Here is a 26688-nt window from a genome sequence, read left to right on the forward strand (position 1 = left end):
AAGAAAATAAATGAAAATCAATAACATGTAAAAGACAAGGATATACATCTTTAAAAGGTTATGAGGGCTGAAATGCCAAGGCTAGCATGCTTCAATTTCAAGAAGTTTAGGTGTTGATGGGCCTTCTTTATCAAGCTGGCCATGTTGTTACTCCAGATGAGCTCATCATTAATATGCTCTCCCAAGTATTTGAAGCTGGAGACCACCTCAATGGCTATTCCTCTGATGTCTAGAGGAGGAGAGATGATGCCACCCTTCCTAAAGCCCACAATCATCTCTTTTGTTTTGTTTTTTCACATTAGAGGTTATTTGCTCTACACAAACACCTCCATTCGTTCCACCACTACTTTGACTCATCATTGTTGGAAATGAAACCCACTACTACAGTATCGTCTGCAAATTTAACAATAAGAGTGCTTAAATGCGTGGCTGTGCAATTGTAGGTCAATAAAGTGTACAGAAGAGGGGCTCAAGACACAGCCCTGGGGGGAGCCGGTATTGAGAAGAATGCTGGAGGATGAGAGATAATGAATAATAAACACACCGGTGCCTATTTGTTAAGAGATCTAGTATCCAATTGCATAGAGATGGACTCAGATGAAGCATTGCCAGCTTATTCACCAGAGTTTGTGGGATGATGGTAGAAGCTGAGCTAAAATCAAGGAAGAGATGTCTGACAGATGAGTCTGATTCATTACCAAATGAGTAAGGAATAAGTTAACCATGCACAAAATGAGATGACATTAGCAGTAGATAGGTTTCTCCCATGCGTACTGGTAAGGATCCAAGCCCCCATGTCCTTTATGTGAGCCATAACTACCGCTCAAAGCACTTCATGACTAATGAAGTGCCACCGGTAGACATTTAGGCATAACACTGACAAACTGACAGATTTTATTAATAATATAATAAAATAAAATAGCTGGTGTTCTTACAGCCCTAGAGTAGGCCTAATTATGTAATTGTTATCATGTACATTTTAGCAACTCTGGCACTACCTGAACTTAAAGCTAATGCCTATTTTCCTGTAGCCTGCTGTTTTGTTGTTGTTGTTGTTGTTGTTGATAAAATCAACCCAAATTGTGTCTCCCTATAGGCCTATATCACACTATTTATCTACAAAACAAAGATCTAGATTTATGGCACGACATTTGTAGGCTATAGGTAACGTTAGGTCTAAAAATATAATAACGTAGGCTATACTGGCATACTGTTGCTATACATATATGTTAAGTGATCAACAACACCCCCATGCGAATATGGGCCAGGTTTATTGACGCCGCCCATAGCCTACTGAAACGAAAGCGAAACTGCTCTCTCCTGTTTGCTTCATCGCGGTATGTGTTTGTCTCATCTGTTTACTTATAATTAGCTTATGCGCAAAATAGATTATTACAAGGCTAAACAACAAAAAAGTAGATAAGCTATACAGTGGTTTTAACGGAAAGTCACTATACGTCACTAACTGAATGTTTTGTCGTTGTTTAAAAGGTAGCCGTGAAAGACGCAGCGGATATCACAAGTGAAAGTGTTTAGTGTCAGAATATTTAATTTAAAAAAATTGAAGAAAACAAAACAATTAAGTATAAAAACCATGGTCTTTTCCTATTTATCAAGTGTTTCATAGCGTTTTTTACGATGTCAACAACTCGTGTTGCCATAGTGTGTTGAACTTCATGAAGTTCATACTAAGCTTTAGTAGCCTAATTAAACTGGAATAGCTCGACGGATAAATATGCATTAGATTTTACGAATCACCTAGTTTATAAAAAACGACCTTCTGTCTTTGGTAACCGTGCTTTCTGTCTGTTCACAGGTTCTTGCGTTGGCAGAAATGTCTACTGAGGTAAAGGAAGTGGTCTGGCAAAGTTTTTTGTTGTTGTTGTTTGATTATATATTCAGTACATTGACACTGTTTGTCAATTCAGGATTTCTCTCTTGTTATGGATGTTGATTCTTTGGACAGTAAACAGAAGGAGATCCACAAATGCAAGGTTTGTGAGTTGCTTTTAAAGCTGGATAGGCCTACCTGTCAACCAAAATTCAAGGCATTAATCATTATGTCCTCTCACCTGTCCGCAGAAACAGCATGACGTGTTATTGAGGGAACAAAAAATACTGAGTGATGGCATCGATATAAACAAAAAATTTGCCAAGGAATTTCGACAACGAGCTGAGGATAGGAAAGTGGCAATTGAGGAAGAAAACAAGAAATGTACTAAGACAATTCAGAAAGAGAAGGTCTGTGTAAATAAATATGCTGACACTCATTATATCCACTCATTTAAAGATATATGTTTTATGTTAATGTTAATGGGTTCCTCTGTGTGCAGGAGAAATGCAGAGTAATAGAGGAGGAGAAAAACAGACTGCAGATAGAGATCATGAAAATAAAGGAGGAGCTGCAAAGCCTGGACTGTAAAAACAGCAATCTGAAAAAACAAACTGAGGTTTACAGTATCAAAATATAAAATATATTCACAAAAATATTTTAACTAGTATTCTAAACATTTTCTATATTTTCCCTTTACATTCATATAAATTTGACCCTAAAATCTCCATGTTGATCTAAAAAACATGATACACCAACTGTGAGATTAACACAACTCTATACATTGCCTCCACAGATCTCTACAGCGGTGCCTGAGAGGAGAGTCGTTTTTCAAGGAAAGACAAAAGAGGGAGCGCATGCTGTGAGTTTTGATGTGAATTCACGCATAGTTTATCCGATGGAGGGTGGAACGGCACTGATCACCTTTGAGGAAGAGGATGGTATGTAGCATCGTCACAATGGGAAACGGTCAAAAGTGCTTAAAGGTGCAGTGTGTAATATTTATGAGGATCTATTGACAGAAATTCAATATAGTATACATAACTATGTTTTCAGTGGTATATAAAGACCTTACATAATTAACTGTTAGGTTTTTATTACCTTAGAATGAGCCATTTCTATCTATATACACCGCGGGTCCCCTTACAGTGAAGTCACCATCATGTTTCTACAGTAGCCCTAAACGGACAAACTGCTCTACAGAGCGCTAGCTACTCTCTGCGGTCTCAGACGATGACATCTTTGTCCTGTGTCGGCCACCGTAGCTTCTCTATGTGGTTCGATAGGGAGGGGTGAGCGGTGGGTGGTTGCAAATCCCAACTTCACCACTAGATGCCGATAAAGTTTACACACTGCACCTTTAAAGGGTTAGTTCACCCAAAAATGAAAATTCTGTCATTAATTACTTACCCTCATGTCGTTCGACACCCGTAAGACCTCCGTTTGTCTTCGTAACACAAATGAAGATATTTTAGTTGAAATCTGATGCCTCTGAAAGTCCTCCATTGGCACAATGCACGGTTCACTCTCAAGACCCTTAAAAGGTACTAAAGACGTCGTTACAAAGTCCATCTCACTACAGTGGTTCTAAAATAACTTTATGAATCGGCGAGAATAGTTTTTGTGCGCAAAAAAACCCTAAATAACGACTTACATAGTGATGACGATTTCAAAATACGGCCTCATGAAGCTTCGAAGCGTTATGAATCAGTGAGTCGAATCATGATTCGGATCGCGTGTCAAACCGCCAAACTGCTGAAATTTGGCGATCCAAACTGCTGATTCGGTTCACTGATTCATAACGCTTCGTAGCTTCATGAGGCCGTGTTTTGAAATCGTCATCACTATACAAGTCGTTATTTACGTTTTTTTTGCGCACAAAAACTATTCTCGCCGATTCATAAAGTTATTTTAGAAACCACTGTAGTGAGATGGACTTTGTAACAACGTCCTTTTAAGGGTCTTGAGAGTGAACCGTGCATTGTGCCAATGGAGGGCTTTCAGAGCCATCAGATTTCAACTAAAATATCTTCATTTGTGTTCCGAAGACGAACGGAGGTCTTACGGGTGTCGAACGACATGAGGGTAAGTAATTAATGACAGAATTTTCATTTTTGGGTGAACTAACCCTTTAAAGGGACAGTTGAGCTGTAATACAGAATTTCTACTCATTTACGCATGTCATGATTTTCTTTCACAAAATAAACACAACACAAAATAAGATATTTTAAAGCTGCAGTCCATAACTTTTTGCGCTCTAGCGGTTAATAAACAGAACTGCATGCATCTTGCGGAAGAACATTGCAGCCGGAGCTACTTCTCTCTGTTTATGTCTATGGTGAATCACGCATGGACTGTGCTCCTCCTCCGCGGTTCCTGAAATAGTCCCAATATAAACACTTATTATAAGTGTACCATAATGATGCAGGGTAAGACAAAAACACGGTTTGGAAAATATATTCATGTTGTACATTCTCATTATATAATTTTTGTAAATCTTGAACACAAAAAAAGTTACGGACAGCAGCTTTAAGTAATTTTTCTACTGTTTTTGACCATACAATGAAAGTCAATGGGGTTGTTTGGTCGTTGTTAACTCCATTAACTCACAACAATATTTGAAGGCCCCCAACCAAAACATATTTTAATATATGGTCACTCTTAGTTCTTAAAAAAAGGTGAGAGGTTAAAATAAAATTAGAAAAACGTCTTGATTTTTTTTTTTAAATCATTAAATTCACTGTAATGCATGGGCTTTTGTGACTTATTGTTGTATTCACTTCTCTTCCTTCATTCAAATCTCTTCTAATCCTGCATCTTTAGTGGCTCAGAAAATCTTGAGCCATAAGGAGCATAAAGTGGAGCTTGGGGACTGTGCCATCATTGTGCAGGCTAAACCCATTCAGTTCCTGGTACCTGAATATGTTGAGGTAATGGGTTGACTTCCGTTTACCTACATGGATTGTATATTATGGACTGCATTGTGTTCCTATGGACTATCATGACATAAAACATCTCTCTCTTTCTCTCTCCATCTGTTAGATGGAAACACAGGTGTGCCCACGCAGAATCCTAGTGTCTAACCTGCCAAAGGAAGAAGCCGAGGACCGAGTACTAGACAAACTGGACATCCATTTCTCTAAGAAAAAGAACGGAGGCGGCGAGGTGGAGGAAACAGACATGCTGCACGACTCTGGCACTGTGGTCATTACCTTTGTAGATGATAATAGTACGTTAACCAAATTCATGCAATCGGACATATCTCAGCACAAGATGCTTGAGGTATTTTTTTCTAATTCTTCTATTTGTGTCTCATTCGTCTTCAGTTGCCAAACATCTCTCAGACAAACAGGATCATGAGGTAGATTTTGCTAGGAAGAAGTACAAGGTGAAGGTCACTCCATTCCTCAATGGCGAAATTGCACAGATGAAGGTATGTCACGATAGTGTAAACTGGTAATACCGGTGTTGTTAGGACGTAAACTGACTGTCGCTTCCTCTCAGATTTGTAACTCGGAGTGCATGCGCACAGTGCTGCTTACGGGCATCCCTGACATCATGGACAAGGACAACCTGCAGGACAACCTGGAGATCCACTTCCAGAAGACAACCAATGGTGGTGGAGAGGTGGAAGGCATCATCTACAACCCTCTGGGCCACACCACCCTGGCTTTGTTTGAAGAAGACTGTCCTAAAGACAGCCAGTGAGAAAGCTAATAAACCTCTACAGCCCATAGATCTTATGCTGCCTGTAGATGACAAAATGGAGAATTAATTCATAATCAACTATATGGTACGCTTTATGAACTCTCGATTATGGCCTATTTTGTAGAACGACTATGGATCTAATCTATACATCATTATCCTTTATAGAATATAAATTATGTAATAATATACTTGCCATGTATACATTTGTTTCTTATTTACAGTCCTTAGTTGTATTCTTTGTCTTTTGATGATAAAAATGTGGTCAGATTGAGTTAAGGTGTATGGGTTCATCTGAATCATAGGAGACACGTCTCAAAACTATTGCTATCTGGAAGTGAAAACAACAAAACCTTTAAAAGTAATAAATAAATGTGACAAAACTATCATTGTGATGTGTATGATACAGTGATAGGAACCAAATGAAACCAATGGCAAAAACCCAAAGAAGAAAAGAGAAATTATATTCTGCACAATTAAATTTAAGGTTATTATTATTATTTTTTTTACATGACATTTTATTTGTTTCAATGTTTTTAACTCACAGGTTATTCTCATTACTGTAACAAATTAGTTGTATAATTTATCATTTACTTTCAGTGATTATATCTAATAAGATAGCTATTAAGAAAATACATTACAATTTTAGATTACATGGAGATAAAAAGATAGTCTAACAAATATTACCATGAAGTATCAATATTTTACAGTTTAAATAATATATACATATCTTGTTGGCATTTCAGTAATGAGAAATTTTGTCAGAATTGTGCTTAATTGACACAGAAAACTATTTTTATCTATAATGTTCGGGTAACACTTTATTTCGATAGTCCACTTTAGACATTCTACTGACTATATAAGTAACTTTGCACCTACATGACAATTAACTCTCATTAGAGTATTAGTAGACTGCTTAATATCTTCTGATACTTTATTTTGAAGCTCTCTCAACAGACATTCTACTGACTATAAGTAACTTTGCAAGTACATGTCAACTTGTTCTCCTAACACGTAACCGAGTTAGTTGGCATGTAGTTGCAAAGTTACTTATAGTTAGTAGAAAGTCTAAAGTGTAACAATGTTCTGTTGATTACTTTTCAGATAAAATATGGATCCGACATGCTCTTGTCAAGTGACATTTAGCCAATAATGTGTGGAGGAAGTTTCCTAACATTTTACAGCCACAGAATATTTTTTTTTAATAACCACACATGAAAGCAAACCAGACCTGCTGAAACAAATATTTGTAAGTGGTTAAAGCAAAAGGCATATTATATATTTGGACGCAAATTGAGTTTATTTGTAAAAATACAGTAACAGAAAAAAAGTAAAGACATCTACCCCGAAAACCAACAAAACAAACCATTCTTGAACACAGCAGCAGCCCCCTCAGCACAGTAATGACAAATCTGAAAGATAACTCAAAGAGAAAGTAACAGTCAACTCCATCAGGCACTTAGAAGAGAGATGTGGAGTGCACCCATTAAAATGCTAGTTTAAAATGACGACAAAAAAAAGAGAAAGAAATAAGGGGGGTTCACAAAGAACAAAGATATTTTTTTAAAACAGCCGATGTGTATTTTAGCCATATAACCACTAAAACGACACCAGAAATAAGTTAAAACCGATACATTCTACATGTTCAGCAAACATTACACATTTCACACACACATGTACATACAGGTCACATTGTAGTTCCAGATATATCATATAGATAACAAACAGCCTAGTGATGATCACCTATGATTATCATATCAACATTTTTCTAGTGGTCTCTAGAGCTGCTAATGTCTGGGCCGACCTGAAGCCCTTTGTGCGTGCATAATTTCAGCTCATGGTTTTAAATCATCTAAATCTGGTGAGAATATATTGTCCTTGTTCTAACACCCTTCTCTAGATAGACATATACAATCATTTACACGTTGGACATAAAAATACCAATTTAGTGTCTTTTAAAAGAAAACAGAACTGTTTAGATTGAAGTAAAACTAATAAATACATGTCCCCTGGAGAGTAACAGAGAAGCATGACGGGTCTGTAATTCTCTTACATTACACAAAATAAACAAGCTGCTTAATAAATGAACATTACATTAAAATCAATATGTGCTGAAGTCTGATAGTTCCCAACTGTCTGATTTCTTTTCACCATTCCCTCCATATAAAACTGAAATGTTAATACAGTTAAAAGTTGTAAAAAAAAAAAAAAGAAAGTGTTCAGCCATTTTAGGAGACAAAAAGGACTGGTTGGGAAAAAACACAGGATCAGCAACTACTGCAAAGAGAAAATATTTGCTTGTGCCTTTGTACTTAGTTATATATGGCTTATGACGCGTGTGCTTGACAGGCTTAGGGACGATTTCTAGTGCTACACATTGTGCCATATGGATCTCTAAGCAAGCAGGATGTAAAGTTATCTGGAAAGACTGCATTTATTTAGAAAGGTTGTTACTGTAGAAGAACACCCCTGTCAATTTAGTCCACACAAACACGTGAGATGAGAGGTTTTAGACATGAAACCTGCATGAGATCGGTTAGACGACCAGCGGTGCCCAGTCCCTCTGAATGCGCCCATACTGTACATGGAGAAACGGAGCAGAGGTTTAGGATGGAATGAAAGAAAAATGATGACCGTATTAGGAATTCAAGAGTAATCCAAAAGTAACAAGATTTTACCTGGATGTCAGTGAGCTCCTTATGGAATTTCTTGGCAAGGTCTGGACCGTTTTTCATTGTCGGAATTGGGTAGGTCTAAAAGATAAAAGGAGAGTTTTCAATAAATGTAGTAATATTTATTAAGCTGTAAAAACGCTTTCAATGGACATTTGCATTAGAGAACCGAAGTGCGCATTTTCTGGTTACCTTTCCTCTGTAGAGCAGACTGCCAACTGGACACACCACACACGCAGTGCCAGAACCGAACACCTCCAGAACTCGTCCATCATCTAGAGCACCTATCAGCTCCTGCATTAATACTCGACGCTCTGTAACTTTGAAGTCCCCCTAAAAACGACACACAACCCTTACAAAAATAACTATAGTGGAATCATGATACAGGTATGGCAACAGACACCTTGGTACTTGATATATAACATGTTATGGAACGATCGCAATAGTCAAATATCAGCGGTCGGGAACCTATGATTTGTGAGCCACATCTGGCTCTTTGACAGAAATCATGTGACTCGCCAGGTCTCTCACCCTTTACCAGCAAAAAGCCATGCACATTTGTTTGTTTTTAGTTATCTATGGACATAATAAAGTTACTAGTATTTAAATGGTTTTACAAAAAACACACCGATCAGGAATAACCTTATGACCGCTGACAGGTGAAGTGAATAACACTGATTATCTCTTCATTTTATCCTCAAAGTTGATGTGTTAGAAGCAGGAAAAATGGGTAACCGTAAGGATTTGATTGAGTTTGACAAGGGCCAAATTGTGATGGCTAGACGACTAGTGTTCCCTGGTCTGCAGTGGTCAGTATCTATCAAAAGTGGTCCAAGGAAGGAACAGTGGTGAACCGGTGACAGGGTCATGGGCGGCCAAGGCTCATTGATGCACGTGGGGAGTGAAGGCTGGTCCGTGTGGTCCAATCAAACAGACGAGCTACTGCAGCTCAAATTGCTCAAGAAGTTTAGGCTGGTTCTGATAGAAAGGTGTCAGAATACACAGTGCATCACAGTTTGTTGCGTATGGGGCGGCATAGCCGCAGACCAGTCAGGGTATCCATGCTGACCCGTCCACTGCCGAAAGCGCCAGCAGGGCACGTGAGAATCAGAACTGGACCACGGAGCAATGGAAGAAGGTGGCCTGGTCTGATGAATCACGCTTTCTTTTACATCACGTGGATGGCCGGATGCGTGTGTGTTGCTTACCTGGGGAACACATGGCACCAGGATGTACTATGGGACGAAGGCAAGCTGGTGTGATGTTTTGGGCATTGTTCTGCTGGGAAACCTTGGGTCCTGACATCCATGTGGATGTTACTTTGACACATACCACCTACCTAAGCATTGTTGCAGACCATGTGCACCCTTTCATGGAAACGGTATATATGCGCCCTGCCACAAAGCAAAAATGGTTCAGGAATGTTTGAGGAGCACAACAACGAGTTTGAGGTGTTGACTTGCCCAAATCTCAATCCAATAGAGCATCTGTGGGATGTGCTGAACAAACAAGTCCGATTCCTGGAGGCCCCACCTCGCAACTTACAGGACTAAAAGGATCTTCTGCTAACATCTGGGTGCCAGATACTACAGCACACCCTCAGGGGTCTAGTGGAATCCAAGCCTCGATGGGTAAGGGCTGTTTTTGGCAGTAAAAGGGGGACCAACACAACATTAGGAAGATGGTCTCACCCATTCTCTGGCGAGATCTAGCAGCGACTGCCTGGTGACTCCTGGAAGAATGACGCCATCAAGTGGAGGGGTGACGAGCTCTTTCTCTGCAAAGACACACAAATGAGATGCATTAATATGTATCGCCAGAAGGGGGAGACAAGCATCATTCAACAGGGAATACTGAATGAACATCTTGCCAAAATATACAGCAGAGCTCACTGCATGAGAAACTGTATCCCACAATGCAATGCACTTGACTTGACCTGGCTATTCGGAGAGTGAAAAATGAACCAAAACCAATATCTATTTACTTTAACAGTTTTTTTTGTCTCTTAAGTGCTCCCACACCATTTGATAAATGCATTTCCATGGCTTTTCCATTCCTTCATGATTATCGATTAAAGATAGAAAAAAACACCTTACAGATTTTAAACAAAGAACAATTTCCAGCCAAGTAAATATTTTAGAGCACAACTTATGATGTTACATCACATGATGTTATGAAAATTATATTCATTATATAAATGTCCATATCTTAAGATTCTATTCATTTTCAAGTCTTTTCTGGGCCTGCATATCTCAATTCCATGATAGGAACTGCAGGAACCCTGTAAGGTATTTTTACACACTTACACACACGCTGTGTTTTCATGTTTTATGGGGACTTTCCATAGACATAATGATTTTATGAGATGGATATAAATGAAAGAGAAGATACGCTACCGGCTGACGAAAATCCTCTCAGTTGGTGGCAAAATTATGCAGTATAACGTTATATGTATCCACATATTGCGCAGCTGGCAAATACATAGCTACTTGATCATACCTCACCAAAAAACGCTCAGCACTCGCTGCATGTCAAGTTGACTGTTTGGTGTTTTTGACGAACAATATATAGATATTTAGTGAGTGGAAATGAATTGTTTCTGAATGTCAGTTTGCTATTTTGTGTTCACGTTATGTTCTGTTGAAACGCGTTTTCTCAGGTTACTGATGCACTTGCAGTTTTATTGCACTATGCACTTTTGTTACCTAATTTTCCTTACATGCTCATTAAGGAAATTATATTTTATTTAAAGGGCACCTATTATGCAAAATCCACTTTAACATGATGTTTGAACAAAAATGTGTGTGTAAACAACCACCCTATAACGATTAAAATCCACCCAGTATTTTTTTTTTAATCCCAAAAATCATGAGCAGTGTTTCAGAACAAGCTGTTCTCTGATTCTCTGCAGTGTGACATCACACTGCAAAGGCCCGCCCGCAAGGTTTGACTGACACTGCCATTTTAACATAGACCCGCCCTGTGAGACCTGTATGCAATCTGGCATTGAGGAGAGATGTATATGCTACGCCCTCTTCTAAAGACGGGGCGGGGATATGCAGCTCATTTACATTTAAAGCGGTACACACCAAAACAGTGTTTTTTATAGACAGGCCTCAAAATGACATTTTCAACACGTTATAATAAATTATCTATGGGGTATTTTGTGCTGAAACTTTACAGACACATTTTGGGGACACCAAAGACCAATATGACATCTTGTAAAAAGGGGCAAAATAGGTGCCCTTTAATAACAATTGTTTGAAAAGTTAATGCACTGTAAAAAGTGTGAATGTCATTTCATTTCAATAAAAGACGCAATGCTTGATTTGGTTTACATTTGCTTGTTGCGTTCGCTTGCGCCCTCTTGTGGGCATAGGAGATAATACAGTACTTTTCCCCTCTAAAATTAAGTATTGCCTTTAGAATTCGAATATAATTTGAATTTTGATCATATTTAAGAAAGAATTTCGAATTTAGCTTTTCAGCCATTTTGACAGCCCTACTGCAGAAGGTTTTAATTTACAGTTTCTAGAACAGGGTTTCTGCAGTACATTTAAAGCAACACTTCAGAGCTTGAAGATAAAACTTTTAACAGATATCCATTACGTTTCAATTCATTCTTCATCAAAAAAGATTTACTTGACATCACATTTACTTGAGATGCAAAATTACAGTTTTGTTTTCTATCAAAATGAAGTGAGTTTATGATTCAAACAAGAACAAATATCTGCCAATGGGCTGAGTAAAATCAACTTAATTCAAAGGGAAGTTTTCATAACTTATTGACAGATATTTGTTCTCTGTTTTAAAGCATAAACTCATTTCAGTTTGTTCCATTTTTCAAGATTTCATTTTACATTTGCATCTCAAGAAAATGTATCTTGATTTAAGGAGGTTTAGATATTTGTAATGGAAAAGAGGACAAAAATACTGAAGACATTTTTGTAATGCATGCAATATTTAATGCCCTAACTTTCTGCTCTGATTTAAGTCTTTAAGGCCTTAATTTGTGTGAATTAAGACTAAAACCTGCAGAAACCCTGTAGAAGCTACTCTCACCTCCTTTCTCTGTGGTCCAGTAGATGAAGAGATTCATGGTTCCGACCTCAGTGATCTCCTCCTCCTCTCCGTACAGCCAGAGGACCTGCTGGCAGCCCAGCCTGGCCGCCTCGCTCTGAACAGCGATTGTCGGTCCGTAGTTACTGGGAAACAAACCCACAATTACAGATCTGCATTCAGGCCACAAAACAGTGGGTTACTGCGTTCAAATCAAACATTTGAATGGACGACGTTTATAACAAAGAGTGAAAACACTGTGATTCATAATATAAACAGACATACACTGTCTACACATTATCTGAACACTACGGGACAGCAGCAAAAGCTTTGCTGAAGTGGGCCTTAAATGCTTAATGGGGCAGTAAGACAAGGACCATTAAGAGAGGTGAGTAGCGAAAGATACAGCACATAAACAGAAACCAGAGCTGCATTAGTGTGAAGGGTCAAGGCTGAGGATTTACAACAATCCACAGTTGCACATGACTAGCCTAATGTAGCCTGTGCAAGGCTCAACTTATAACCTGAATGTGGAAATCTACTCCTTAAAAAAAATATTATTTCAAAGGGCAATGGAGTTTGCAACAAATAATCTCCAGCAGAAGTGTAACTGCTCTTCTGCAATTCATGATCTCACCATTAAAACAAGAAAATGCATCACTATCCTGCAACAACGAGAAACCGGATAAAAGTTTAATGCAGATAAGTAACATTTGAAATCCTTTAGCTTTTTCACTTATGAAAATACAAACCAGAGAAAATGGTTCCAAAGTGTTCTTAAATAAAGGTCCCACTTGTTTATATTAAGTGTCTGAATAAAACTGCTATGTACAAACACACTGTTGCAAGTGTTTTGCTGTACAACATGAACATAAGTACATTGTACCTAACTTTTATTTTTTTAATGCAAGTACATATTTGTTAAATACAACTAATATAAAGTGTGACCATAAAGAATAATTTCAGTAACACATTTCTGCTTTAAATTAGCAGGTTTAACTAGGCAAATGTGTTTTATTAACACCAAGAACATATTCAAAAGGACACGAAAAATAAAAATTGAAGTTTGAGATTTTCTCTTATAATGTATGCTTATGCTCATTCGAGAAATGTGACCAAGTCTTTGTGAAAACTCACCCTCCCATCTTGTATTCTCCAACACCGCCCCTCCAGGCCCGAACGTATCGAGGATCTGCCAGCAAAGACACCGGACTAAAGCTTCCAGTGGCAAAATAAGGTCCAACGGGTCCAATAATGACAAAGAGCAAAGCGTGACCTGCTCGGGACACACCTAGAGAAGGCTGAATTAAAGAAGGACGGTCAAAATTAAAGATGAAAAGACCAAAATCATTCAACATATTACACTCACTGGCAACTGTAGCACAGTACACACTTTGCTAGTACCAGGTTGGACCCCATTTTGCCTTATTGCGGCATAGATTCAACAAGGTGCTGGAAACATTCTCATAGATTTTGGTTCATATTGAAATGATAGCATCATGGAGTTGCAGCAGATTTGTTGGCTGTTGCACTACATCCCAAAAGTGCTCTATTGGATTGACATTTGGTGACTGTGGAGGCCATTTGAGTATAGTGAACTCATTGTCATGTTCAAGAAACCAGTTTGAGATCATTTGAGGTGCGTCATGGCACGTTATCTTGCTGGAAGTAGCTGTCAGAAGATGGGTACACTGAGGTCATAAACGGATGGACGTGGTCAGCAACAGTGCTCAGGTAGTCTGTGGTGTTTAAAGATGCTCAATTGGTTCTAAGGGGCCCAAAGTGTACCAAGAAAATATCCTCCACGCCATTACACCAGCAGCAACAGCCTAAACCGTTGATACAAGGAAGGATTATATTTTCTCTTTTTCTGACCATTCTCTGTAAACCCTAGAGATGGTTGTGTGTGAAAGTCCCAGCAGATCAGCAGTTTCTTAAATATTCAGACCAACCCATCTGGGACCAACAACCATGCCACATTGAAAGTCACTTAAATCACCTTACTTCCGCATTCTGATGCTCAGTTTGAAATTCAGCAGATCGTATTGACCATGTCTACATGCTTAAATGCATTGAGGTACCGCCATGTGATTGGCTGATTAACAGGTGTACATAATAAAGTGGCCAGTGAGTGTTCATTTTAATATTTAAGGTTTCTTACTTCAGTTCCTATAAACGTTGGTCTGATGTACAGGCTGGCGTCTGTGGAGTAAGGAACCCATTCTTGGTCGATCTCAACCAGCTTATTGATACACTTCACCAGTTCGACCTTATCAAACAACTAGAAGAGACAGACAGGGAGAATATGTTGATGGCGATGAAAGAAAATACAGTCCACAGATTGGCTCATTTGAAATGTGATATTATCAAAGAGCATCAGTCAATAAACTAAAGTGGCTCTGTAAGTGCCTAATAGGATAAAATGAAGACTAACAGGTAGGCAGCTCCTGTCAGTGCTCCGGTACATGCGCTCCATATTCAACATCGGTCTGAAGAGACGAATGTGGTTATCTACTCCCCGGAAGGCCTTCATGCCCTCAAAAAGCTGAGAAGAAAACAGAAGAACAGAAAAGATCAGATAAAAAAAGGGATTAACTGAAGAAAAGAAAAACTGGCAATAATGTTGGAAATACGGAAATTACGGTTCACTCTAGTTCAAACTGCATCTAATAATAAACAATAGCAATAGTTCGGAATAACTAAGATTTTGTTCATGTTTTGAAGGCTTATGTGCTCACCAAGGCTGAATTAATTTAGTTTTAAAAAACACACAGTAAAAACAGTAATATTGTGAAATATTATTACAATTTAAAATGCTATTTAAATTTACAACTTTTCTAAGTAAATATATTTTAAAATATAACTCATTCCTGTGATGGTAAAGCTGAAATTTCAGCATCATTACTCCAGTCTTCAGTGTCACATGATCCTTCAAAAATCATTCTAATATAATGATTTGCTGCTAAATTAATTATCAAATATTATTAGTGCTGAACTATGAATAATGGTTATTATCATTATCAATGCTGGGATTTTTTTTTTCAGGATTCTTTTGATGAATAGAACTAATTTATTTCTGAATAAAATGTATTGCATCCTTATATATATTAGGGCTGTGACCTTTAACGCGTGCAATTAATTTAAATTCGGACTGTCTATTCACATTTCGAGTGCAAATAGCGGGCCTTGTTGGCAAGTGCTATTTGCACTAGCTCTGCCTAACAATGCCTGGTTTGGCCAAACAAGATTTTTTTTTAAAAAGCTTGTATTTCAACATCTTCAGTGGCTTAAGGATCTTGGTTTTGACTCGATCGACCTGGGTTCGAATTCGCCTTTTGCAGAACTCGCTCTTTTCACTTTTCTCATCACAGATCACATCGGAAAGGCATTTACTTTGAATAAAAATAGGAAAGAAAATAGGAGTGGAAATAAAGTGCCTGACGAAATGTTTAGTAACAATAAAAGCATTTATTGGGTAGGGTTAGGGGTAGGTAACTTTTACTGTCCCATTAAGGCGGCATCCATTTAATAATTTTAATAAATAGAATCATTAACACTATGTAATTATTGCATCCTGTTAATGTACAACAATACTGAGGTGCAAATAGTATGTATCTGTCAAAATAAAGAAAAAATTCCATGCAATTACTATTTACACATATTGCAAAGAACTGCTTCTTTTCTATGGTGTAAATAGAATTTATCACTATTTTCACTTAGTATGCCATTTCACTGTAAATATCATCTAACGCTAAGGTTATTAGCAAATGATGACAAAATGAATGTTATTAATGAGATAAATGGCGTATGCTTAATTTTATGATACGTGTGTGATTAATTGCGATTAATCACACAATATTGCGATTAATCACACACACACACATACATTATATATATATATATATAGAACCATGTGATTCACACACTCCTTTACCTCTATGGAGTAATGCAGAGCTGAGCAAGCAGGGTGAAGGGACAGATTCTGGAAGGGCTTGATCTGAGGTGCCTTCCATCCTTCTGCGGCAGACCAACTGATGGTCAGCATGTGGTCTGAAAACTGCTTGCCAAACACAAGGGTTGAAGGGTCCGGCTTTGGCTTCAGTACAGGGTTCTTCTCTATGGTAAGATCTGCAGCCTGACACAAACAAACAGGGAGAGAAAGACAGAAAAGAGGGAGAGAAAACGAAAAGAGAGAGAGGGGCAGGGGAGTAAAGCGGGCACGTGGAGAGGTGTTTATTCATTATCATTGATTGCACATGCGTTTGAAAAATTAATCTGGATTCATCATGCCAGTCAAGCTCTTATGGAAATTGAATTCAATTAAATTGCCGTGAGAAGAAGGGAAGGGGGTTGTTGGAAGAAAGAAAGCGTGCAAGAAGGCAAAGGCACAAAGAAAAGAGACGTCAGATCCCAAAAGGTGACACTGTGGCCTGCTGTTTAACACTTCAGAAACGGCAACTCAAGATGAGCCATAAAACTTTACAGGTCTGGAAAAGATCTGCATTGCCCCCAAAAATGTGATGTGAGGGAAGACTGAAACAATTGCACAAATTCACAAGACCTGAAACACAGGCTGACTTGTGGTGGAACAGAATCAAAAGCGATGCGTGAACCTGGCTCGACAGGTTTGTTTTAATACCTTGAAGGAGGTACTGACGAACCGCAACGACCCACATGACAGGGAGAGAGGGTGAAGAAAGCGTCCATTTAGTGCCTTAAAACAGAAACAGAATGTGACTTCAACCATTTCCTTTCACAGCTGCTGTTTAGCCCTCAAGGTTGAGTATGTACCAGCTTTATATACCTGCATTTGTGCACAAGGAGACAGCTGGGTCACACAGTAACAGTGCTTTTAATAGCTAAAAAACCCTGAGTGAATCAGCAAAGCAAACAAAGGTAGTGTGTGTTAGCCTATTTTTCATTAATAAACTATAAGACACACACCAGTCAGCTCCCCTTCTAATTCGTTTTCTTTGCATGATATTTTTTATTAGGCCTTTGTTTGCATAATAAATAATGTAGCATGGCTACACGATAGCTTGCTGCTCGATCTGTTGGGTGAACTGAACCCTGCGCATAATTTGGCAAACAAGGCATCTTATGCAAAGACGTTTGACCATTAGTTAATGACAAATTAACTAGCATATATTGCAACTAGTATTTGTTTTAATTAGCACGTATAGCAATAGTTGTTAGTATCTTTTTCAACTTCACAACAATATCAACACATTTCTTGCTAGTATCTATTGGGACAGCATTAGTGAACTCAGTTGTTAGTATGATTTCTTATCTCACTGGTTAAAATAGCATTTTACTCATATGTAATGTCTGACTACTAGTCAGAACCTATTAGTTGAATATTAAAAATATTCAATGTAACTAAAGAATAAGTCTGTTTGTTTATAGTTTAACACTATACCAACTACCCCGGCTATATTCATGGCGAGAAAGATATTACAAATTTCAATTATCTTAGTAAGACCAGATCTAGTTTTAGAATTTTTTATCTATTACTTCATTCAAATCTTTTCATAAATGTCCTAAATAATAAGTACTAGCACCTAATGACAAGTTGCAAGAAAAACAGAGATAGGTGGACTACACACTAGTTGGAAATGAGTAGATAACTTCACAGATCCATATTGATTTTATTTGCAAACTGTAAGTAGTAAAAGTGGAATAGTTTCTTGTTGGATAGTGACTGGAAGCAAAAGGGACACAAGTAACTAAAAAAATATTTGTCACTACTACTGTAATGAAAAAAAAAAAAAAAAAAAATATATATATATATATATATATATATATATATATATATAAAATAAAGCCTCATAATATTGAAATACTAGTAATAAAAAAACGAGCTGGCAAGTGGCAACATAAAGAGATCGTTAAGCCGTCTTGCCGGAAATACGTGTAAGCTGGAGTCATAGCACAAGCGTTCACCCGCGATTTGCAAGCATTTTAGAGAACAGAAATTAAGTGATAACAAAAAAATGATGTTTTATTCTGAAACCCCCGACCCCCCCAAAAAAACAACAAAGACCTAAAATTGTGCATCCCGCACCAGCGGTTTTTGAAACTTGAGTGTTGTCGATTTGCAACGTCTATGATCTGCAGTTTGAAGCTGCTAATTTCAGTTCTGTTAAATGTACTCCAGATACGTCGAGTGTGTTTACGTTAGACAGACCCGTTAAATATTGACAGAATGATTTGGGATGTGGTGGCGGAGATAAGTGAAATGATCTTTGAACTCACCGTCCTGAGCGCTGCCATTGCTGCTGAGATGAATGGTAAACTAGTCCGAGTGGGAGCAACTGCCCCAGACTGACGGATCTCTGCGTTCCGGATTGGACCCCTAGAGAAATAGCGGCAATGTGCTCAGGTTTTGAAATAGTAAAGCTTCATGTTTTTTTTAAATTTTGGTTTATTCTCATCATTTTCGACACGGCTCGTTTGAAATATCTTAAATGTTGTTATTTGTGATGCCTCAAGGATAGCCTTCAAAAGTCAGATACTGGAAACTTTCTAAATGAGTAGAGCATTTTTATTTTTCTGACCACTCATATATAATAATCTTTAATAAAGATGAATCTAGTATATCATTATATGAATTTAAAAATGCATTAATATTACAAACAAAACAATTCCCATCCACCAAAGGGTTAATAATCACCCGCGCGGGTAGGAGTGACGGATCTCTCGCATCTGATTGGATAAAAAAGAGTTGCGGTCAAATCAACGGGGTTAAACAAGGTCACGAGGGAAACATTCCATTCATTCATTAGTTAGTTAGTATACGAGGCGTTGGTCCGACCTGGCTAAATGATTGGCTTTTGGAAATTTGAATAAATATGTTTTATGTCAGTACCTTCAGACGATGATGTGATTCAAATATAAATAGGCTGTCACCTGTGTTGGTCGCTTTTGTAAACAAGGGTGTGTGGCTTTAGATTTCACTGAAGACTGAAACCCAGTTTCTATGTGCATGTTTTATTGATTTGGGTTTTCTTTTTTTTTTTTTATATATTCTGTCATAAACTTTTAAATTAAAGATTTACCAGCTCTTTGCATGGCCATATCATTTTGATATTAAAGGACTCATGACAGTATAGACACATTATTTGTCTTACACTTTTCTGTCTTACATTATCTCAGAATAAGCCCTTGCGTGGCACTGGCCATGTTAAAGACGTTTTGTAATACTTTTTATAGTTAATATTGAATAAAATAATTTGACAACAAATATGTGAAATAGTTAAGCTTTTTAATTGGTACAAAAATTGCAGAAACACAATGTATGAAACAAATCACAACCTATCAAGAGTCATTAATTAAGATTCCAGAACTCACTAAATTTCACTACACGTTTCAAATCTGATTATTATGTGACAAACTGGGCTGGAAATGTTTACTTGTAAACATCAGTCTTCATGGTACTGTAATTCACAGTTCAGGTCCCTTTCATATAATATTTAACTACTATAATATTGGCATTAATAAAAATGAAAAACTCAGCATTAAGATGAATTTCTTAAAATTTCCCAGTAACAATTATTGCACCATTTACCTGACCAAGAAAGTACATGGAAAGTAAAATAATTTCTGAACTTCAGAAAACCTGCAATGATTGTTTAATAGTAAACAAACTCATTCAAATAAAAGTTGTGCAAATTATTTGTGTAATGATTTCAAATGGTGCAATGAAAAAAATCACGGTTATTTTAGTATCCCTGTTACACATATTATATGTACTTATAATAGCAATAACAGTAAATTATGCGCAATTAAACCTAAACCAAACCCTAATCATACATTTGTATAATTACATTGTAACAAAGGCACCTTAAAAAAATGTTACCAAAATCTCATATTTGAAAAGTCAGATACGCATTAAACAAGCTGTCAGAGAGGAGGAATTAAATCAAATTATCATTTCAAGGACCTTTCCATCATTGTTAAGTTATGGAACTTGGCTTTTGAAGCTGTAGTTCAGTTCGGCCCCTCCGCTTAGAAACAAATCTATCCCAGTACAGAAAGTGGCATCAGCTGCCAAGAAAAGGGCAGCTAATCCACTCTCAGCCTCCGTTCCCATTCGACCAATCAGCTGTTGAGTAGAAAACTGTTACTATAACATATCCACCAGCTTCTTCTATTGCTCACTTGCACTTATGAACACTTACCTGAGCATTTTCTCCACCCTTAATAGTGGCCGAAGGGTTTTCGGTTTGGCCAGCAAGCTCCTCCCACAGAGATGTCATTATATTGCCTGGAGAGATGCTATAAAAGAGTTTGAATTTAAAGCCTGGTAATATAACCACAATTAATAAAATATGTCCACAGATGGAAATTCGGTAGGATCAGAGAAAATGAATAAATAGCTTAGATATAAATAAAAAAGGAAGGAACAGCTTAGATGGCAGGTTGATAATGTCACTCACCAGTTCACTCTCACTTGATAGCGACTCTCATCCACAGCCATTGCTTTAGTCATGGCGGTGATCGCCCCCTTGTGGATATATGTAAGTGTTGCCATTACTATCAAGATGATCACGTGCATTTGGCACAAGCTGAGAAACTCACCTTGGTTGCTACATAGGGAACTGCGTCTTTCTGACCTATTGAGGCGACAAGGCTGGACAAATTGATGATATTTCCTTGTGTTTTGCGCAGGTACGGAAGTGCATACTGCCCCGAGGTAATAAAAAGAGGTTAAAAAATGAAACAAAAATCAGTAATTCTGCACTAGATAAGAGACCACAGTGTTATGTTACTTGAGATGTTACCTTGGAAGCAAGGAAGTAGCTGATGAGGTTCAGATTAAGCAGGTCTCTAAACTCCTCTGCAGTGGTTTCATCTGTGGGCTTGTGAGGGGGGTCTGATGTATCATTTAGGGATTTAAATTGAGATCAGAATTTTTAGACTATTTATTTTTATAATTATTATTTTCAAAATAAATGCAAAAGTCCCTGGTTAAAACAATGATCACAAAAAGTTGCAAGTACAAAAAAAAAACCCTACAAAGAAGATGAATAAAACTTCGACTTACGCCACCCAGCGTTGTTCACCAAACAGTCGATTTGTCCAAACCTCTCAATCGTCTCACTTATTAATCGCTTCAAGGTAAGATATCATAATAAAAATAAACAATACATGCATTATAAAATAAACTACTTGGCTTTTAGAAATAGAAATCAGAATTATTTAAGTTTTAAATGGAAACATTTTTTAAATATGGAAACAATTGGAACCCTAAAACCATAAAACGTTCAACTAATAAAGTAAACTTTGAGAGGAAGAAGATAAAGGGGTAGGACAGAGACTGAGGTGAGTGACAAGTTATAAATGCAATCATTTTTTATGATTGCAACAAAACAAAAAACAATATATATATATATATATATATATATATATATATATATATATATATATATATATATATATATATATATATATATATATATATATATATATATATATATATATATATATATATATATATATAAATATACAACTTTGTATACAATGAACATATTGTTAATACATTTTGTATAATGTCAGCAGAATACACAAGAGAAAAAAAGGAGTTAATGATTGGCTGAAAAATGAAAAATACCAAAAGAAAAATAAGGGAAGAGAAAAGATAGAGGAAAATAACACGAGGGGAAGATATTAATCTATACATAAATTACAGTGTACAAATTAAAGTCATTCTACTTGATTTCTTATTTACTGAAGATGTAATATAGTATTAAGATACATTTTAAATTCTTTCAAAAAGACAGAACTAAATAGTTTGTTGTTAGTAAACTTACATTTATGGATATAAAATTTGCAAAGAAGATAAATTAAATTTATAACAAAACAAGGATTTATTTCTAGTAGGGTCAGATGCATATACACCGATCAGGCATTACATTATGACCTAATATTGTGTTAGTCCCCCTGTTTGCTGCCAAAACAGCCCTGACCCGTCGAGGCATGGACTCCACTAGACCCCTGAAGCTGTTGTGGTATCTGGCATCAAATTGTCAGCAGCAGATCCTTTAAGTCCTGTAAGTTGTGAGGTGGGGCCTCCATGGATCAGACTTGTTTGTTCAGCACATCCCACAGATGCTCGATTGGATTGAGATCTGGGCAATTTGGAAGCCAAGTCAACACCTCAAATTTGTTGTTGTGCTCCTCAAACCATTCCTGAACCATTTTTGCTTTGTGGCAGGGCACATTATCCTGCTGAAGGAGGACACAGCCACCAGGGAATACCGTTTCCATGAAAGGTGTACATGGTCTGCAACAATGCTTAGGTAGGTGGTACGTGTCAAAGTAACATCCACATGGATGGCAGGACCCAAGGTTTCCCAGCAGAACATTGCCCAAAGCATCACACACGCCATAGTGCATCCTGGTGCCATGTGTTCCCCAGGTAAGCGACGCACACACACCCGGCCATCCACGTGATGTAAAAGAAAATGTGATTCATCAGGCCAGGCCACCTTCTTCCATTGCTCTGCGGTCCAGTTCTGATGCCTTGCTGTGGACAGGGGTCAGCATGGGCACCCTGACTGGTCTGCGGCTGACCCTGTCGCCAGTTCACCACTGTTCCTTCCTTGGACCACTTTTGATAGATACTGACCACTGCAGACCAGGAACACCCCACAAGAGCTGCAGTTTTGGAGATTCTCTGACCCAGTCGTCTAGCCATCACAATTTGGCCCTTGTCAAACTCGCTCAAATCCTTATGCTTCCCCATTTTTCCTGCTTCTAACACATCAACTCTAAGGACAAAATGTTCACTTGCTGCCTAATATATCCCACCCACTAACAGGTGCCGTGATGAAGAGATAATCAGCATTATACACTTCACTTGTCTGGTCATAATGTTATGCCTGATCGGTGTATCTTGCTGAATATCATCTTTAATAAATGTGTCAATACTTTTCCAAAGTGGTTCAGCATAGAAACATGACCCAAAAAAATGTATAGACAGTTTCTGTGTGAACTTGGCAAAATGAGCACATTGTATCAATATCAGCTTTATATTTAGACATGAAATGTTTGACAGGGTTTATCTATTTTTTATTTTGAAAGACACTTCGTTTACCTTATTAGTGAGAAAGTATTTTTGTTTTAAAGGGATAGTTCACCCAAAAATGAAAATTCTGTCATCATTTAGTCACGCTCAAGTTCCAAACCTGTATACATTTCTTTGTTCTGCTGAACACAAAGGAAGATATTTGGAAGAATGTTTGTAACCAAGCAGATCTCGGCAGCCACTGACTACCATAGTGCGGTAAAAAATACTATGGTAGTCAATGGCTGCCGAGATCTACTTAGTTACAAACATTCATACAACTTGACGGTGAGTAAATGATGACAGAATTTTCATTTTTGGATGAAATATCCCTTTAAGGTCCAATTTAAAATGTAAAATTAATTTTAACCCTTTCATGCATAGTGGTCATTACAGTGGACAGCTATTCAAAAAGCATTTTCTTGCTTATGCATGGGTTTTGATGGCATAGTTGCACATCAACCTCTACAGTGGACCCTTGTGCATCATCCTATACATTGCCACCAAGTGGCAAGCTGTTAAATATCTATGTTTTCCCCTCCAAACCAAGATGGCCAATGGCCAGTCAGAAATGCCAAGTTGCTCCAGAATATCCATCCATTCCTTCTATCCTAGGAGACTCTTGAAGTAAAAAAAAAAATGTTGTAGCACCAAGCAATATCTAATGAGTCATATCACAATTATATTTTTTAAGTATTGATTTTAGATTGGGAGAAAACTCTGATTAATCATCTGTCCACTATAGTGGACATTATGCATCAATAGCTATATTTCAGCTACAGTTCATATTATCATAGAGCTATGGTAGAAATGTGTCCATCTTGAACATAATCATAATTATCAGCTAATAAGGGTAAATCGACATACACTGGTACACTGAAGGGAGCATCTGAGTTGGGCTTCCACAGTTGTACCTTGACAGGTTGTCGAGATCTCTGATGGAATCACATCCTCTTGTTCTGATATCAAAGATACGCAAATTTCAACTTGTATGAAGTTCAATTGCGTTTGCAATCTTTCACATCTATATTTTTGTATATATTTTCATAGTTTTCATACAATTTTATTGATTGGTTTGTTAAATACACACAATATTGCTGTGTTGTTGTATTATGGTTAATACAGAATATCTTCTGTTTAAACCACAAACGCATGCTGTCCACTCTAGTGGACATCTGAAAATCTATTTGAAAAATATATGTCAAAGAATACGTTTCAAATCTTGTTTTTTATGCCCCGAGAGCGATAAAAACAGGGGGGGAAATCCTGACTGAGGTTATCATAATTCATGCATGAAAGGGTTAAATAAATGATTCCAATAAAAGATTGTAGGAGATACAGAAATAATATTTTCAAGAAAAATGGATCTAACTTTATAATTTCTATCCCTTTTTAAAACCTATTTTGCCTATTGGAGTTTCTGATGGCTCAGGGAAAGAAGTACAAGCACAAGTACCATACAACGCCTATGCTTACCTTGATGTCACCCTCTTTTGTCACGTCACATGACAAAAACATGCACGATCCCGGTCCTTCCTTATTCAACACAGACTCAAGAGACTGGCCAGCTGGCAACTCAGCTGACGATTATGGGAGAAAGAAGGAAACGTTATTGAATCCATTGCTGTATTCAACCTTCCAGTCTTCAAAAGTATATTTAAATCAATCACATACTCTCTTGAGCGCAGAACACAACTTTGGACCCATTTTGCACTGCAAAGCAAACAGGACAATATTTTATTTACTCTTCCTTTACTTTCGATTAATGCATAGAAAGATACATTCTATAAATCCTTACCAAACACTTTAACGATGCCCCTTCCGATGCCTCTAGTGCCCCCAGTAACGATGACAACTTTGTTGACATATCGCTGAGCACAAGCCATGTTACTGTGCGTTATACGTCCACTTATGCGTAAGTTACTAATGCAGGAAATGCAACAAATGTCAAGTGTCTGCACACGACTGACAACGTCTTACCGAGTAAGCTGTTTCCAGTGCACTAAAATCATCTGATAGAGAACTATAGCACTTGATATCACGTGTGTATGTGTGTCAAATAGGGATGTTCGCTTCCTGGATGAATCGTTGTTTCGAATCGCTTTTAGCGAACTGGATGAACCAGTTCACGAAGTCCGACTGAATCGTCTGGATCCCTGCTTTCCCGTTTAAACAAAAAACAAACAAACAAACCAACTAACAAAAAATCTCAACAGCGTCCGAGCACATGTCCAAGTAGATGCGGCCTGAAACCGAGCATGTCGTGTACGTGTGTGTGTGTGTGTGTTTTGTGGGTTTGCAAATATGTGGGCTTTGCAAATTTGGTTTGCAGAGAAGAGCGCCGGCTAAACTGGATCCTGTACTATAGGCTATTTTGTAACATACTCATTTAATTTTCTTTTAATTATCGCCTGTTTTGGGTGCTTTAAAAACTGATGAATTAATTATTATTTGGCCTATTATTAGCTAATATTTAATTGAATAAAATGTAAATCAGCTAAACGCGCTTACTCATGACTAATGTGCCAGGATTGTGTATTTGTGACGTAATTGCAGAGGGGTAAATGAACTGAATCGTTTTTTTTCTTCCCCTTTTTCTTCAAATGATCAAATGAACCAGCTGGCTTCGATCTCCGCCCTAAAAAATATCGGTCTTCCTATCAGTTGTCAACAGAACAATCACGTGGATTATGGGACTTGTAGGACTTGTTGGGTTCATTCTGTAAAGAAAGAAAAAATAAATATGTATTTCTATTCACTATATTTATATACAGAAATTATTTATATAAATAATAATTAAACATTCAGTTTATATATTATATTAACCTGTTAACTTTCACTGGCCCACTGGTGGGCCCATTTGCCACTGCATGTTTAAAACAATGATATCCAGTGGCATAACTTTGCTTTGAAAAGTGGTGGGGACACCGCACAACTCATTTTGCTATGTGTTTATTTAAAAAACGAATTTACTTGGGGACTGAGTTCAGAGTTGGAAATGCACTTAATTTTCACTTTGATGTACATGCATTACGTTCACAAATTATTCTATAAACATCCAATAAGCTAAACGTAACATTCGCAACACATCTAGGGTAATGTTAGCCTAATATCAATCAAAATACGCAAGCTAAATATGGCGAACTTACCATTTCATAGTCAGCTCAGCTACAGCGTATTCATTAATTGCACAATTCTTGTGTGTAGCCGCGTTTCCATTACAGATTTGCGCAAAACTTTTGCGATATTTTCTAAAAGTCGATAAAACAATATTGCGAAATGACGCCGTTTCCATTAACTGATGTTATGCGACTAAAACTCCTCTCGTGATAAGTCATTCCAAAAATTATGCC

The 26688-nt window shown here is 37.5% G+C and overlaps 3 protein-coding genes across 6 annotated transcripts; 1 reads left to right on the forward strand and 2 right to left on the reverse strand.

The window, feature by feature from the left end:
* The first annotated feature begins 1272 nt into the window (after positions 1 to 1272).
* ifi35 (interferon-induced protein 35) lies at positions 1273 to 6820 on the forward strand. 3 transcript variants are annotated; one of them, XM_079817347.1, is made up of 10 exons: positions 1273 to 1337; positions 1817 to 1846; positions 1929 to 1994; positions 2083 to 2241; positions 2334 to 2450; positions 2628 to 2772; positions 4655 to 4761; positions 4874 to 5060; positions 5158 to 5264; positions 5336 to 6820. In XM_079817347.1, the coding sequence occupies exons 2-10, from the start codon at positions 1835 to 1837 to the stop codon at positions 5537 to 5539; spliced, it is 1104 nt and encodes a 367-aa protein (XP_079673473.1). In that variant the 5' UTR covers positions 1273 to 1337; positions 1817 to 1834; the 3' UTR covers positions 5540 to 6820. The 3 variants fall into 3 exon arrangements, with proteins under 3 accessions (XP_079673473.1, XP_079673474.1, XP_079673475.1); XM_079817348.1 differs by having other exon boundaries at positions 1332 to 1583; XM_079817349.1 differs by having other exon boundaries at positions 1332 to 1491.
* On the reverse strand, positions 6821 to 18923 carry bcat2 (branched chain amino-acid transaminase 2, mitochondrial). 2 transcript variants are annotated; one of them, XM_079817328.1, is made up of 11 exons: positions 18523 to 18923; positions 16907 to 16981; positions 16202 to 16402; positions 14702 to 14812; positions 14429 to 14548; positions 13405 to 13568; positions 12271 to 12413; positions 9900 to 9985; positions 8401 to 8541; positions 8215 to 8289; positions 6821 to 8114 (listed from the first exon to the last, which is right to left on the reverse strand). In XM_079817328.1, exons 1-11 carry the CDS (start codon positions 18538 to 18540, stop codon positions 8073 to 8075), a joined length of 1176 nt encoding a protein of 391 aa, XP_079673454.1. In that variant the 5' UTR covers positions 18541 to 18923; the 3' UTR covers positions 6821 to 8072. The 2 variants fall into 2 exon arrangements, with proteins under 2 accessions (XP_079673454.1, XP_079673455.1); XM_079817329.1 differs by having other exon boundaries at positions 16202 to 16395; positions 18523 to 18593.
* A 588-nt stretch (positions 18924 to 19511) lies between these two features.
* Positions 19512 to 25631, reverse strand: hsd17b14 (hydroxysteroid (17-beta) dehydrogenase 14). Its single transcript, XM_079817383.1, has 9 exons — positions 25134 to 25631; positions 25010 to 25048; positions 24812 to 24915; positions 21314 to 21380; positions 21051 to 21142; positions 20848 to 20952; positions 20706 to 20773; positions 20448 to 20544; positions 19512 to 20371 (listed from the first exon to the last, which is right to left on the reverse strand). Exons 1-9 carry the CDS (start codon positions 25219 to 25221, stop codon positions 20228 to 20230), a joined length of 804 nt encoding a protein of 267 aa, XP_079673509.1. The 5' UTR covers positions 25222 to 25631; the 3' UTR covers positions 19512 to 20227.
* Positions 25632 to 26688: the final 1057 nt, after the last annotated feature.

Source organism: Gobio gobio (genome assembly GCF_949357685.1).
Source record: "Gobio gobio genome assembly, chromosome: 1".
Taxonomy (NCBI): Eukaryota; Metazoa; Chordata; class Actinopteri; order Cypriniformes; family Gobionidae; genus Gobio; species Gobio gobio.